Below are 15,107 nucleotides of genomic sequence, written 5' to 3' on the forward strand. Positions count from 1 at the left end.
TGGGAGTTTGCAAACGTGTTTGTTGCTTTATTTAATTTGTAGGTTGCCTGACTTCCAAATGGGCGGCCTACAAGTAAAATTCAGCTGATGAGAAGAAAATACAAAATCCAAATAAAGCAAGGCAAAGCAAACTGACAGGTCCAAAATTAAACCCAAGGCCTGGGAGAACAACCCGGCCCTCGGCAACTTCCTGAACGACATAAGGGCGGCAGCCAAACGAATCTCCCTTTTGGAGTAAAAAAAAAAGCAACGCAAATAGTGAGAGGGAAACAGCCTATGAAAGATTGGCTGCAAATTCTTCCCGTTTTTTGTTTTTTAAAAAAACTATCTTGGCAAATGGCAATCGTTTGCTGTAGCTTTTGCTTGAGACACTTACATCATATTGTTTCCTTTCCTCCAACCTTCCCACCCTCCGCCCACCCTACCTCCGCTTACCAAGATAAAAGATACAACAGCTCATAGTGGAAATGGGTGCCTCCTTTACTCAGAAAAGGTGATAGCTACCAAGGAAACTGTAACAATAAACTCATGGTGTGCGTAGGTGTCGGTCTGTACTAATTTTTTTTTTTTAAAAAATAAGCCTGGTATATTGCTCAGGGTACACAAAGATACATGCCTGGGAGGATTTTCTTCTCCATTCTTTCAAATGGTGCAAGGGGAAAAAAAAGGGGGGCAAAGCAATCTTCAGCAGTTTTCTTATTAATTATTGTGGCCAAGCGAAGCTCTCGACACACAATCATGTCTTTTGCACTAAATGCAGATAGAGAAGCCACCGTACTTAATGGTGCATTGATTATTATTTTACTGTTTACGCTGAGGCTGCGTATCCTTGCTAGGTTCCTAAGATCGACTTACGTCACTCATTCTCCCTGTTTACTTTATCAGACAGGATGGATACTCCCTCTCGTCCCACCCTAGTGCTAACTGGCCTCTTTCCTTTGACTCTACGAAATGTGTTGGCTCATGGCATTTTAGATTTATTTATTTTTTTTACTTCCCTTGCTTTGAATTTTTAAAAAAAATAATCAAAAGAATTAGCTCTTTTTCCACCTTCTCTAGCATGCCCAGAAAATGTTACCCTTCTATGGATGATGCTTTTTTCTTAGTCTGAGTGAGATTAGCACTCAGAGATTTTGATTAGAAATCTGTAGCAGTTTGGGTCTTTAAAGCCATCAGTGCAATAAATTTAGAAGGACAGACATCCGCTACAGGGGACCACCTAGCAACCTGATGTGTCTCCAGTTTTGGGTAAAAGCAAAAAGGACCGTGATAGTTCTTTCACCCCAAATATCTGGAGGACTCCAGATTAACAATCCCTGCAAATATCTGTATTACTGTACCTCAATAACTGTCTGGTTTGGCACTGCAACCAAACAGGACAGGTACAGATTTCAATGGATAGTTAGGCCTGCAGAAAAAAATTATCGCAACCAGCCTGCTTAAAGATAGTTCCCCCCTTCCCATGCCATCATTCTTCACGGTGGGGGAGGGGGAATTCCCACAGCACTGTCTCATTTCTCATCTTTTTTCATCTTATTTATTTATTTATTTATTTATTTATTTATTTATTATTTAAATTTATATACCGCCCTATCTCCCAAAGGACTCAGGGCGGTTCACAGGCATATAAAACATCAATATACAAAATTAAAATAATCTTTAAAAAACTTATTCCAATGCCCTATCATTAAAAATAGAAATATAAATATTAAAAATCAATTTAAAACCCCTATAAAATTTAAAATCTAAGCCAGTCCTGCACAGATGAATAAATGTGTCTTGAGCTCGCGACGGAAGGTTCGAAGGTCCGGAAGTTGACGGAGTCCTGGGGGGAGCTCGTTCCAGAGGGCGGGAGCCCCCACAGAGAAGGCCCTTCCCCTGGGCGTCGCCAGACGACACTGCCTAGCTGACGGCACCCTGAGGAGTCCCTCCCTGTGAGAGCGCACGGGTCGGTGAGAGGTATCTGGTCGCAGTAGGCGGTCCCAGATAACCCGGCCCTATGCCATGGAGCGCTTTAAAGGTGGTCACCAAAACCTTGAAGCGCACCCGAAGGCCACAGGTAGCCAGTGCAGCCTGCGAGGATGGGTGTTATGCGGGAGCCACGAGGGCTCCATCTATCACCCGCAGCCGCATTCTGACTAACTGTAGCCTCCGGATGCCCTTCAAGGGAGCCCCATGTAGAGAGCGTTGCAGTAATCCAGGCGAGACGTCACGAGGCGTGAGTGACCGTGCATAGGGCCTCCCGGTCCAGAAAGGCGCAACTGGCGCACCAGGCGAACCTGGTAGAACGCTCTCCTGAGACGGCCGTCAAATGATCTTCTAGAGACAGCCGCTCATCCAGGAGGCGCCTAAGTTGCGCACCCTCTCCATCGGGGCCAGTGACTCGCCACCGATGGTCAGCCGCGATTTAGCTGACTGTACCGGGATGCCGGCATCCACAGCCACTCTGTCTTGGAGGGATTGAGCTTGAGCCTGTTTCTCCCCATCCAGACCAGACGGCCTCCAGACACCGGGACAGCACTTGATAACCGTTGGGGTGGTCCGGTGTGAAAAGTACAGCTGGGTGTCATCCGCATACAGCTGGTACTTCACACGAAACCACTGATGATCTCACCCAGCGGCTTCATGTAGATGTTAAACAGAAGGCGAGAGAATCGACCCCGCGGCACCCCACAAGTGAGGCGCCCGGGCCGACCTCTGCCCCTGTCAACACCGACTGCGACCGGTCGGAGAGATAGGAGGAGAACCACCGATAAACGGTGCCTCCCACTCCCAATCCCTCCAACCGGCGCAGCAGGATACCATGGTCGATGGTATCGAAAGCCGCTGAGAGGTCTAATAGGACCAGGGCAGAGGAACAACCCCTATCCCTGGCCCTCCAGAGATCATCCACCAACGCGACCAAAGCCGTCTCCGTGCTGTAACCGGGTCGGAAACCGGACTGGAACGGGTCTAGATAGACAGTTTCATCCAGGTGCAAGGGAAACTGATATGCCACCATATTTCTACAACCTTCGCCGCGAAGGTTGGAGACCGGACGATAATTACCTAAAACAGCCGGGTCCAGGGAAGGCATTTTTGAGGAGGGGCCTCACCACCGCCTCTTTCAAGGCGGCCGGAAAGACTCCCTCCACCAAAGAAGCGCTCGTAATCGCCTGGAGCCAGCCTCGTGTCACCTCCTGCGTGGCCAGCACCAACCAGGAGGGGCACGGGTCCAGTAAACATGTGGTGGCATTCAGCCTCCCCAACAACCTGTCCATGTCCTCGGGAGCGACAGGGTCAAACTCATCCCATACAATGTCACCAAGACCACCTCAGCCGCCTCACCAGATCACCGCAATCTTGGTCCAAACCATCCCGGTTGAACGATTTTATCGTATAGATAACCGTTAACCTCCTCAGCACGCCCCTGCAACGGGCCATCCCGCCCCCCCTGGTGTAGGAGGGAGCGGGTCACCCGAAACAGGGCGGCTGGGCGGTTATCTGCCGATGCAATGAGGGAGGAGGCGTAGGTACGCCTCGCTTCCCTCATTGCCACTAGGTAAGCCCTAGTATAGGACTTCACTAGTGTCCGATCAGCTTCTGAACGGCTAGACCTCCAGGAACTCTCTAGGCGTCTTCTCCGGCGCTTCATCCCTCTCAGCTCCTCGGAGAACCAAGGAGCTGGTTGGGACCTGCGCCGGGTCAGAGGCCGCAAAGGCACGACCCGGTCTAAGGCCCCCGCCGCGGCCCGCTCCCACGCCGCAACAAGTTCCTCAGCCGAGCCGTGAGCCAGACCCTCAGGAAATGGCCCAAGCTCCGTCCGGAACCCCTCCGGGTCCATCAGGCGCCTGGGACGGAACCAACGTGTCGGCTCCGTCTCCCTGCGGTGGTGAATGGCGGTCAGAAAGTCCAGACGAAGAAGAGAGTGATCTGACCATGACAAAGGTTCAATGACTATTTCCTTTAAGTCCAGATCTCTCAACCACTGACCAGAGACAAAAATCAGGTCCAGAGTGCCACCCCCAACGTGAGTAGGGCCATCAACTACTTGGGTCAGGTCCAAGGCCGTCATGGAAGCCATGAACTCCCGAGCTACCGTCGATGACGAGCCGGACGATGGCAAGTTAAAGTCCCCCACGACTAAAAGTCTGGGGGTCTCAACTGCCACCCCAGCAAGCACCTCCAGGAGCTCGGGCAGGGCAGCTGTCACGTAGCAAGGAGCCAGGTACGCCACCAGCAAGCCCATCTGACATCTATGACCCCATCTCACCAAGAGGGATTCGCACCCGCAATCTGAGGTACAGTGGTCTCCTCGGCTCTAGACTCTCTAATCACAACCGCCACCCCACCACCCCTACCCTGGCCCCTCGGCTGATGAAATGCTCGGAAACCCGGTGGGCACATCTGAACAAGGGGCACGCCCCCTTCTGGGCCCAACCAGGTCTCCGTAATGCCCATAAGGTCCGCGGCACCCCCCTGAATAAGATCGTGAATTAGGGGGGCCTTATTGGCCACGGACCGAGCATTGCATAACATCAGCCGAAGGCCAGGGCCCTGAGGATCCTGACCATCCGGGGAACGGGAGAAGTTTGAGGGCTCGGGGCGCGCGATCGCCTGTAAGCATCGAGCGCGCACCCCCCTAACACGATATGAGCCCCCACTTCCGCCATATCTGCCCCTCCCCCTTACCGTGGAAATAGCACCACCCTCGACCAATGGAACTACTTCTCTACTATCTTCTATTGGTTTCTTATGATTTATCAGTTGTGGTTTGTAACTTATGATTAATGATTGTAACTATGATTTGTGACCTATTACTTGCCGTTTATATGTACACTTGTGAGCATATGCACCAGAGACAAATTCCTTGTGCGTCTGACCACACTTGGCCGATAATGAATTCTATTCTATGTATTAACTTTATTTTTCAAAGTCCCCATCCGGGGTTGCCCGGATACCATTGTGGAAAATATTGAATTGAAAATGAATACAATAATGGAAAGAGAATGGAAGGAAGAGTAGAGGAAAGAAGGAGAAGAGAGGAAGGAGAAAGAGGAATAGAAGAAAGGGAAAAGGAGAGGAAGAAAGGTAGGGGAAATAAGAGTAGGAGAGAAGGTTAGAAAGAGAGGAAGGAATGGGGGAAGAGGGGAAAGGAAGGGGAAGTAGAGAAGGAGTAGGAGAGGAGGAAAGAGGAAAATAGAAAAGGATAGAAGAAGGGAGGGAAGAGAAAGAGAGGAGAGAAGAAGAAGAATTGTTGTAAACAAGGGAAATGAAATGGTAGAAAGGCAACCCCGAGAATGTTCAAATTTATTAGGATGAAGAATGAATTAATATTAAAGTTTAAAAGGTAATATATATGATTAACAATGGATAAGATAACTAAAAAGATTTTTTTTAAAAAAAATTCTATTCTAAATTGTTGAAACATTAGTAGGCCACATTGGTGATCAATTCCAGCCACAAGCAGTGAAAAGAGGATGAACATAACATACATTACTCCTAAGTCTTTGTGCACAGATATGGCCTTACGCATGTGAGGTAAGATTCCTGGTAACTGCTTGCAGTTTGACTGAGACGAAACTACTGCCTTAAAGTTACCAACTGGCTTCATGCCTAAGGCAGGACTTGAACCCACGGTCTCCCCGTTCCTAGCTCAGGGCTTCCTATGCCTTAACCACTGTACCAACTGGTTCTCACTCTTCGGAGCAAATAGACACCCTTGCAGCAGAAACAGGTATGGCCAAACCTGTTTTTTTTCTGTTGTGTAAAATAAAGGAATTGAGATCACTCTGAAGAAGAGGAATATATGTTTAGCTGGCATCAGACTCCAAATAAGCCAAGAATATATTCCACTTACTTAGAAAAATATCACTGAACTCCCGGGGCTTATTTCTTGACATTGAATGACACTATAAATATACTTCCTTTAACATCTGTGTTGATTATCTTAGGAATATGTAAATGTATTTAAATCTAGCTCATAATTTGTCAAAAGGCAGGTGATTAGTTAGCTAAAACTCCTTTAATTAGCTGACAAAGCTATTAAATGCAGACTGCCATTTATGTAGAATGTTCAAATTCTTGTTCATCAAACTAGCCTAATCTTTCACAATGATCTTGTACTTAATTTAAGACAACAACAAAAAAGGCAATAGGAATGCAAGGCTAAAAAACCGAAACATATAAAGTTGATCCACCATCATTCTTGATTAATTTTACAGCATGATAAATTTACCCAAGCAAATGTATACTATCTTGAACAATTTTTTTGCTTAAAAAAATTATTTTCTTCATAACACTCTGTGTTATTTCAACCAAAATAGATGGACTACTATGGCCATTGCAGAGTTCAGCTTTTCCTATCTGGCTCCTTCCAGATGTATTGTAAATTCATTCCACAGAATTTCTAGCCTACAGGGCAAAAGGCTGGGTGCTCTAGAATTGCGATCCCAATTTGGTGATCCGGAGAACACCAAAGAGAAGAAAGCAAATGTAGTGACTGGAGTGGCCTCAGGGCCACTTTCATGAAAAATACTTTCGGGAAGGTGTGAGCAACGAACATGAATCACTTCTGTGTGTAATCTTTTAACCAAGTGGCTTATCATTCAGAAAAGAACACTTGTTCTTTTTTTCTTTTTTTTACTATGTGAGAAAGTAAGCTTATTATAAAATTGGTTTGCATGAGAAATTGGGTTTTTCAAACTGAGTGTTTTAGTTTATTTATATCCTAGATTTTTATAAGATGGCAAACATGTCCAATACATTTTCTTCCTCCTTTTCCCCACAACAACCTCCATGTGAGGTGGGTTAGGCTGAGAGGCAGTGACTGACCCAAAGTTATCCAACTGACGTTCATGGCTAAAGCGGGATTTGAACTCATGGTTTCCCACTTTCTAGATTGGTACCTTAACCACTAGACCACACTTCCTCTCATAGTTTTGAGATAGTTGTGATTTTGAAGTAAACCCCTCTGGGAAGTGGCTGGATTTACTGATTGTGATAAGGCATAAATTGACTTAGAATAGAATAGAATAGAATAGAATTTTTATTGGCCAAGTGTGATTGGACACACAAGGAATTTGTCTTGGTGCATATGCTCCCAGTGTACATAAAAGAAAAGATACGTTCATCAAGGTACAACATTTACAACTTTAAAACCAAGGCTTTACCTTGGTGTCTTGCATGAACCTGACTATTGTGGTTAATAAATCATAGTTTTACAGCTTATTGTGTGGTACAAATCTATCCAGTGACTATCCAGTCTGCCCTTTGAGGTAGACCAAGCTAGGAAAAACCATTATGAATACTTATCCTATTCATAATGGCGGCTCTTCCTCCTGTTCCTCAAGGTTATTCTCACATCCTATTACATTTACAGATTAAACTGCTATGGTTTAGTGAATGTAGGCAATTATTTATTTGCAGTTGCAGCAGCAATTTGAGCAAAACTTATAAATAGGTGAAATGAGATGCCTTGTCTGTCTTGTGTATGTTAGCAGACCAGGTACACATTCCACATGATTTTTTCAGAGTTTGCAACTCTTTGAAGTACTGAGGCCGCAAAATGAATAGCATTTTGCAATATCTAGCAAAGCCAAGAAATGAAACCTTTCACAACAAGCCTCTCTGAAGATTTCTAATAATAAGACTCACTATATAGTTTGTCTGCTTTTCTCTGAAAGCCTGCTTGGCTGACAAGCTCAGTACAGATGGTGCCATTCATCTCCTCAAAAGAGAAGGGTTGAGGGCAAGGCATATTTTTATCTATGAATGGAGATAGCAGGCTTTTTTAAAAAAATAGGTGTGGGCTAACATTACCACCTATTAGGATGAGGAGAGCTAAGGTACTTTGCAGTGGATTCCTGCCAAAACCTAGGTTGGATCCCCATCTTTCTTTAGCTTGAGTATTTTCTTATCAATTGAGGCTGATTTAGGAGAGAACTGGATTCAAGAACAAGAAGCTAAACTTAAAGGCACTTGGGAGCCCTAAATGTATTGATTTCTCACCTCTATTTCACGGGTGGGTTTCACTTACCTTTGCTACTGGTTCGCTCATGTACATGCACTTGCTTCGCTCACATGCACACCCCATCTGCACATGCAAAGAAGCTTCTGCGCATGCGCGGATCATATTTGATGACGTCCGGGTGGGTGGAGCCTCCTACTGCCACTGCTACCAGTTCGCCTGAACCAGGGCGAACCAGTAACAACCCACCACTGCTCTATTTGGTATCTTGAAAATTAGGGGGAAGCTACCTTTGATGGAATATGAATACTAAAACATTGAAAAGTTTTAGATATTACCCTGTTTCCCCCAAAATAAGACATCCCCTGTTAATAAGCCCAATCAGGCTTTTGAGCGCATGGCAATAAGGCCAAGTGCTTATTTCAAGGTTCAAAAAAAGTATAAGATAGGGTCTTATTTTCAGGGAAACACGGTAAGATTTCTTTGCTGAATTGAGGGGAAAAACATGCTACATAAAGCATTTGCTTATAAGAAATTAGCTCCTGTAGCAGGATGGCAATCTAAACAATTCATTTATATTAACATTTCTGATTTGGTGGCTCAGAATGATTGGAGGAGAATTTGAAGCCTCATGAAGAATTAATTGAAGTTGGGTAACTAGTACATTTATAATAATACCGTAACAAACAACAACAGCCATTTTACCTATGATTTTTTAAAAATCAAGTTTTTCGTTGTGCTTCCACCTTCCCAGGAGGTTTCTGGTTTAGATTTTTTTAGCATTCAGAATCCAGAATCATTTTTGTTGTGATTGCTATTTAAGAATTGTGTTTGCACAATTATTAAGCTGGTTGCTTTTTCAAGATGGGTTTGGGGTGGAAGTAGAGGACATTGATGAGAGAGAAAATGATTGGAAAGAATGAAAATTCTACTGTATGAATGTTGAAAAGACAAATGTAGTGGCTTTACAAAATCTATACCAAGAAAAGTGGTGTCAAGATATTTCAAACTGTGGGGTCCTTGGTACTCTCTGAGCTTGGTTGTTTTCTTGCAAACGTTTCATTACCAAACTAGGTATCATCATCAGTGTTAGCTCAGAGAGCACCAAGGACCCCACAGTTCAATCCTGAGCTGCAGATATTGTCTTCTATCAATTTTCAAAGTGCATGCCTTCTTGAAGTTTGTAAATTCCTCTAGTTCAACAAGGATAGCGAATGCTTCAATCTAAAATTGTGAATTCTGGATCAGAAATTAAACATTTGAAGTGCATTTCATGAGAGCAATCTTAAGATTTAACTTACAGAGTCTCTTCCACACAAACTTCCAAAATAAAGTCAACTATGTTTTAAGTAAAGGCAGATCTATTCAGGTTGTTTTATTTATTTAACATATTTACCACAAATTTGATTATGCAACTAATTAGCAGTATTATACTTAAATTCTCCTTCCCTTGCCTGTTTTCTCTGCAGAATCTTATGGCAAGAGCCCTTTATGATAATGTCCCAGAATGTGCAGAAGAATTGGCCTTCCGGAAAGGTGATATTTTGACCGTGATAGAACAAAACACTGAAGGATTGGAAGGATGGTGGCTCTGCTCTTTACATGGACGACAAGGCATTGTTCCTGGAAACCGTGTGAAACTTCTGGTAGGCCCTGTACAAGAGAGTCCATCTCATCAGGACTTGTCAAATTCAGGACCAGCAATTCAGTCCCCTAACCAGCAAAAAGTCTACCAAGTGCCAAATGCTCATACCTCTCCTCGGGATCCCATCTATCAAGTTCCGCCTTCTTATCTGAATCAGGGAATCTACCAGGTACCTACTGCCCACGATGTTTACCAAGTGCCTCCATCCGGGCAGAGAAGTTTTGGTGGCGTTGATGCAGGCAATAAGGTGGGTGCAATTGATATTTCAAGCATCTGCTTCCAAAGCATTTGTATGAAACACATTAGTGTGGGGTTGAAAAAGTGTTTGAATTTGGTGGACTTTTCTACACAAATGGTATTTAATATGCATTTAACGTGTCAGAAGGGAGGTATGTTAATAACCAAGAGAGACGAGCAGCCATTATGGTCAAAGCACTACAGGGATAATAGAATTAGACAATTCCTCTGAATTCTATCCTCTAAATGTATGTATTCAAATCAAAATTCAAATCAGAAGCAGGAACGGTAGTTTGGGCCAAAATCTGGACAGTTTGGGACTAATCCAATACTAGCACAAATGATGCCTGATCACACACCCAAGGGACTTGTGTTCCCTTTCATGCTATAGAGTACGTGGAATTGAGTCAACCTTGATAGATTCCAAACAATTGTAAACAAATAACCCTTAACTTTATTCAACTCAAATTGTAAATTAACTAGCCTGCATGCTGTATGAAGACCTAAAATGTTTTTAGGTCTTAATCCTATGGAAAGGATTAAGATTTAGAATTTTGTTAACATAAATCCACACAGATGGTACTGAGTGTGCTTCGCATTATCTGCAGCCTCCTAGAGCAGGGGTCTACAACCTTGGCAACTTTAAGACTTGTGGACTTCAACTCCCAGAATTCTGGGAGCTGAAGTCCACAAGTCTTAAAGTTGCCAAGGTTGGAGACCCCTGTCCTAGAGCATATCACCTAGACACTTCGTTGGTCACACTTTCTTTATTTGTACGAAAATTATGCAAATGCCAGCTTTAGATAAGAGTGCCTGTTGGTTTACGGAATGTATGTTGCAGGCTACATGGAAAAAATGATGCAAGAGTGACACTACTACTATGCCAGAAATAACAGGAAGTCTGGATAATCATAATTAAACGGGTAACTCAGTGTAAAATCTAGAGCAAAGAAAGTGTCACCTGGCACTCCTCTACAGCGTTAACATGTCCTTGGCAGGAGTCAAGGTAATTGCCTCTTAAAAGCTGGAGGAAAAAAATATTTATTTTTTAAATAAAACCTTTGCATTTCCTCTGATAATGAGTCTGGAAAGCAAGATTATCAGAATACTCCTCGGAATACTTAGGTCTTGTTATTTAGCCATTATGAATGTGTTGCAATGACATACAACAGCTAGAAAGTACATGTCCGGCAGTGCCAAAGTTTAATCTTAACACTGAAGTTGATAGGAGCAGAAGTTCTGATTGCCTTTTCAACTATGAATCCTTCCAGCTTACCTTGAATTACAACCCCATTTAATTTAGAGAAACTTAAAACCAATAATAGCTTTTAAGATTTCCATTTTCTATTCAGCCCTTTTTTTTGGAGGCGGGAAAGAAACCTTATCTGATATTTTGATTGTGGGTTCCTCCCTCCTTCCCCCATTGCAATAAACATATTTTCTATAGACTGCAAATGACTTTTTAGTCCATTTGTTTATTGGGCAAACTGTCGACAGATACCTGATTTAATCATGGGCAAAATATTTACGGAGGAGAGGACAGAGATTTGAGGATGAAATGGGTGTATAAAAACCCCACCGAGACATAACCCATCTGTTCTAACCCTTGGCTTAACAAAAAGTCTTTAAGAAATTACATCACTGAAAATGTTGTTACCAAATTTGGGCAGCTTGTGGTGTGGGTGGTTTGGAGATTGCAAAGTTGGGGATAGCTGATGACAGATGGCCAACTGGGTTCTATGAATTTTGAAACTGTAGTGAAAATCATGTTTAAACTGATTTCATCTGCTTAACTAAATTCCAATATAAAATACCTTGATACGAAATCATTTCCTTGCCACTGCTATCTCTTCCTCCTCCTCCTCCTCCTCCTTCTCCTCCTCCTCCTCCTAAGTCCGTGATGGCAAACCTATGGCACGCGTGCCAGAGGTGGCACACGGAGCCATATCTGTGGGCACACGAGTATTGCCCTAGCTTAGCTCCAGCGTGCATGCATGTGCCAGCCAGCTGATTCTTGGGCCTTCCAGGCCCACTGGAAGTTGAGAAACAGGCTGTTTCTGGCCTCTGGAGGGCCTCGGGTGGGTGGGGAAGGCCATTTTCTCCCTCCCCAGGCTCCTAGAAATCCTCTGGAGCCTGGGGAGGGAGAAAAATGGGCCTACCGTGCCATCATGTGCCAAAAATGGGAAGAGCGGGGAGGGGTCATGCGCACATGCACGGGGAGCGAGGCATATTGGATTATGGGTGTGGGCACGCACACACATGACACCACCACCCCGTGCTCCCTCCGCTTTTGGCACCAGGGTTAGCCATCACTGTCCTAAGTTCTACTCTGGAAAGGCTGACATCACTATATAGGAAACTCGTTTGGCCTTAAACCATGGCAAAAGTTATATTTGAAGAGTGACCATCTAGTGGGCAGCTGGAGTCCAAAGCAAAGTTAATATGTCTACAGGTAGTCCTCGACTTATGTCCATAACTGAGCCCAAACTTTCTGTTGCTAAGTGAGACAGTTGTTAATTGAGTTGAGCCCTATTTTATGACCTTACTTGCCACAGTTATTAAATGAATTACTGCAGTTGTTAAATTAGTAACATAGCTATTAAGTGAATCTGGCTTCCCCATTGACTTTGCTTGTCAGAAGGTCTCCAAAGATGATAGAATAGAATAGAATTTTATTGGCCAAGTGTGATTGGACACACAAGGAATTTGTCTTGGTGCATATCTCAGTGTACATAAAAGAAAAGATACGTTCATCAAGGTCACATGACTCTGGGAAACAGCAACTGTCATAAATATGAGCCAGCTGCCAAGTGTCGAATTTTGATCACTTGACAACATGGGGATATTGCAATGGCTGTAAGTATGAAAAATGGTAATAAGTCACAACAAGTGCTGTTGTAATTTGGAGTTGTCACTAAACAAATGGTGGTAAATTGAATCCTACCTGTAACTCAAGTTTAAAATCAAAGCCAAATTACATAACCTAAAGCTGTAACCTCAAGAAATATGAGATGGAATCCCATCATATATCTCCTACTTGCAAAAAAATATGTACATTGATGAACTCCTGGTTTTATGCCGCCCCCATTTTTTTGAGGATATTAAATATAATTTAATAAAAAACAAATAATAACATAAATACTTGACACCTAAAATATGAATATCATTCCTTCAACTGACAACACCTGTCCCTAGCAGATTAAATGAGCTGCTGTGCTTCATGCAGGCAATACTTGCAAGTATTCTGTGTGTCTTGGCAAAGCTGTGGAGTTAAAAATATTCCATCTCACATAATCTCATAGAGCCTTATTAATAGCAGAGGGTCAAAATATCTGGAAGCTTTCAGCCAGCCTGCAAATGGCTTGCTCTTTTCTTCTAGCAAGATTTTCTCGTGTAAACCACAGTTTGTCACAATCCTTGTCCAGTGAGAAGGCAAAATGATAAGCTAATGAATAAATGCAACAAAACTCTCCATTTACAACTTCCTTTTTAAGATGGCTTATTTTCACAGCCCGTAATTTGTATAGAGGAGAAAGAGGGACATATTTATTCAGCATCAATGTAAAAAATAGAGAGGCTTTCAGTACTGTCCTGAATATAGCACGTCAGCTGTGTGTAAGGCAACAGAAGGAAATGTGAGAAAAAGAGAATATGTAAGTATGCATACACATCAAGGACAAAAAGTTGACTCCATGCATAGAGAATTATATTTAATCTAGTATATCACCACCCTGAAGGGACTATAACGTGAGAAAATATAGTTGCAGAGCTGGAATAAACATTTGCAAATGGTTCTCAACATGAAGAATATGTCACGAAAGAGCAAACTAGCATATCAGGAAATGAGTTGGACAAAAACATGGTGCCACTTAGTCCATGTGCCTCTGTTAAAATAGCAGCTATCTGCAGGGACCAGTTGTTCAAAGAGATCTTTGAAAAACTGCCTATGAAAGGGAGTGGGCACCGAGCTCCTTACAAGTGGCTAATTCCCTCTGTGGAACACAGTGTTTGCTGCTTAACAGTTTCCATTAGATAAGCACTGAGCATTATAAAACCATACTCACACAGCAGTTATTGCTGGCGGGCATGGCAAGGCAGGTCCAAGAGACATCTCCAGGCAGGTGATTAGAGTATTATTATTTATTAGATTTTTTAGAGTGATGCCATAACTGAGGAATGTGAAGGCCATTGCTGGATCAACTTCTCCTTCCGTGCTGAAATAAGCTCTGAAAACAAATGCTTTCAAATTGGATGAAATCAGTGATTGATGGCTTGAATAAGTTGTTGAAAATGAGATTCTTCAACCAGGATTGTATGTCACAAAAATAAATCAAAAAGGCTGAGTTGCCCATTTACAACACGTTTGCTACTTCTGTCTAAAAGGCCATAATTCTGACTGTCTAAAAGGCCATAATTCTTGAACAATCTTGAGTTCCTTGATGGCTTTCCAGGTTTTCCCACCAGCAGTGATAAATGTTTAGATTTAACTGCTATTATTCATTCTTTAGCTTTGTGGTGATATTAAAGTAACTTAAATGGTTTTTCAATCTGAGAAATTCCTTTTTCTTGCCTGTACCTTTCAGGACACTTTATGCAAATGGGAAATTGTGCCAATGTTGGGACGGGAACTGTCTAGTTTTACTGTTGTCAGGAACAGCTGTGAGAATGGTATGGAAGTGCCCTAGGTCAGTCTGGTGGACCAAGGCATTCTGGGCTGTGAACAGGAGGGTTGGAATTGTCCATCTGACATCCTACGCATTTGATTTATCCATCATGGGTAATGCTATCTTGCTATAATGATCTGGGCTTAGAAGATAAATAAACTTTGGGGAAACCTTATACCATTGAACAAGATTTTGATCTTTCGAATGTGTGTATTTGGACGCTTTCTGATTTAAATAATGATAGAACAATTTCAAAGCACCTGCCTTGATCCCATGAGTAAAATATGAAGAGAGTTGAAACCACAGTAGACTTTCCTGGATTGGTAAAGTGAATTTCTATCGATTATTGAAAATAAACAGTTATGGGTTGTAAATCCTTGCCAATCTAGTATAATAAGTCTAAAGATTTATCTGACTTTTGCCCAAAGTTAAGTAGACATTCTTTAAAAACAGTATAATCTTAGTCTCTTTAGGCCACTCAACTACAATTTGAATACCTATGGAATCTTTCTAAATATTCTTTGGATGTTGGGAACTGAACTTATTGCATTATATTACAATGACCCTAATTTTGTGAAATTCTCTCTCATTATGGACCTCGCAGGCTTCTGTA

At 42.8% G+C, this 15,107-nt stretch overlaps 1 protein-coding gene across 2 annotated transcripts in view; it reads left to right on the plus strand.

Moving 5' to 3' along the window:
* NEDD9 (neural precursor cell expressed, developmentally down-regulated 9) overlaps positions 1 to 15,107 on the plus strand; it is a 77,751-nt gene that overhangs the window by 26,409 nt on the left and 36,235 nt on the right. For both annotated transcript variants that reach the window (XM_058175515.1, XM_058175516.1), the window contains exon 2: positions 9,418 to 9,840. In XM_058175515.1, the coding sequence (XP_058031498.1) occupies positions 9,418 to 9,840 (423 nt within the window). The remainder of the gene's footprint in view (positions 1 to 9,417; positions 9,841 to 15,107) is intronic.

This window comes from Ahaetulla prasina, chromosome 3 (assembly GCF_028640845.1).
Source record: "Ahaetulla prasina isolate Xishuangbanna chromosome 3, ASM2864084v1, whole genome shotgun sequence".
NCBI lineage: Eukaryota > Metazoa > Chordata > Lepidosauria > Squamata > Colubridae > Ahaetulla > Ahaetulla prasina.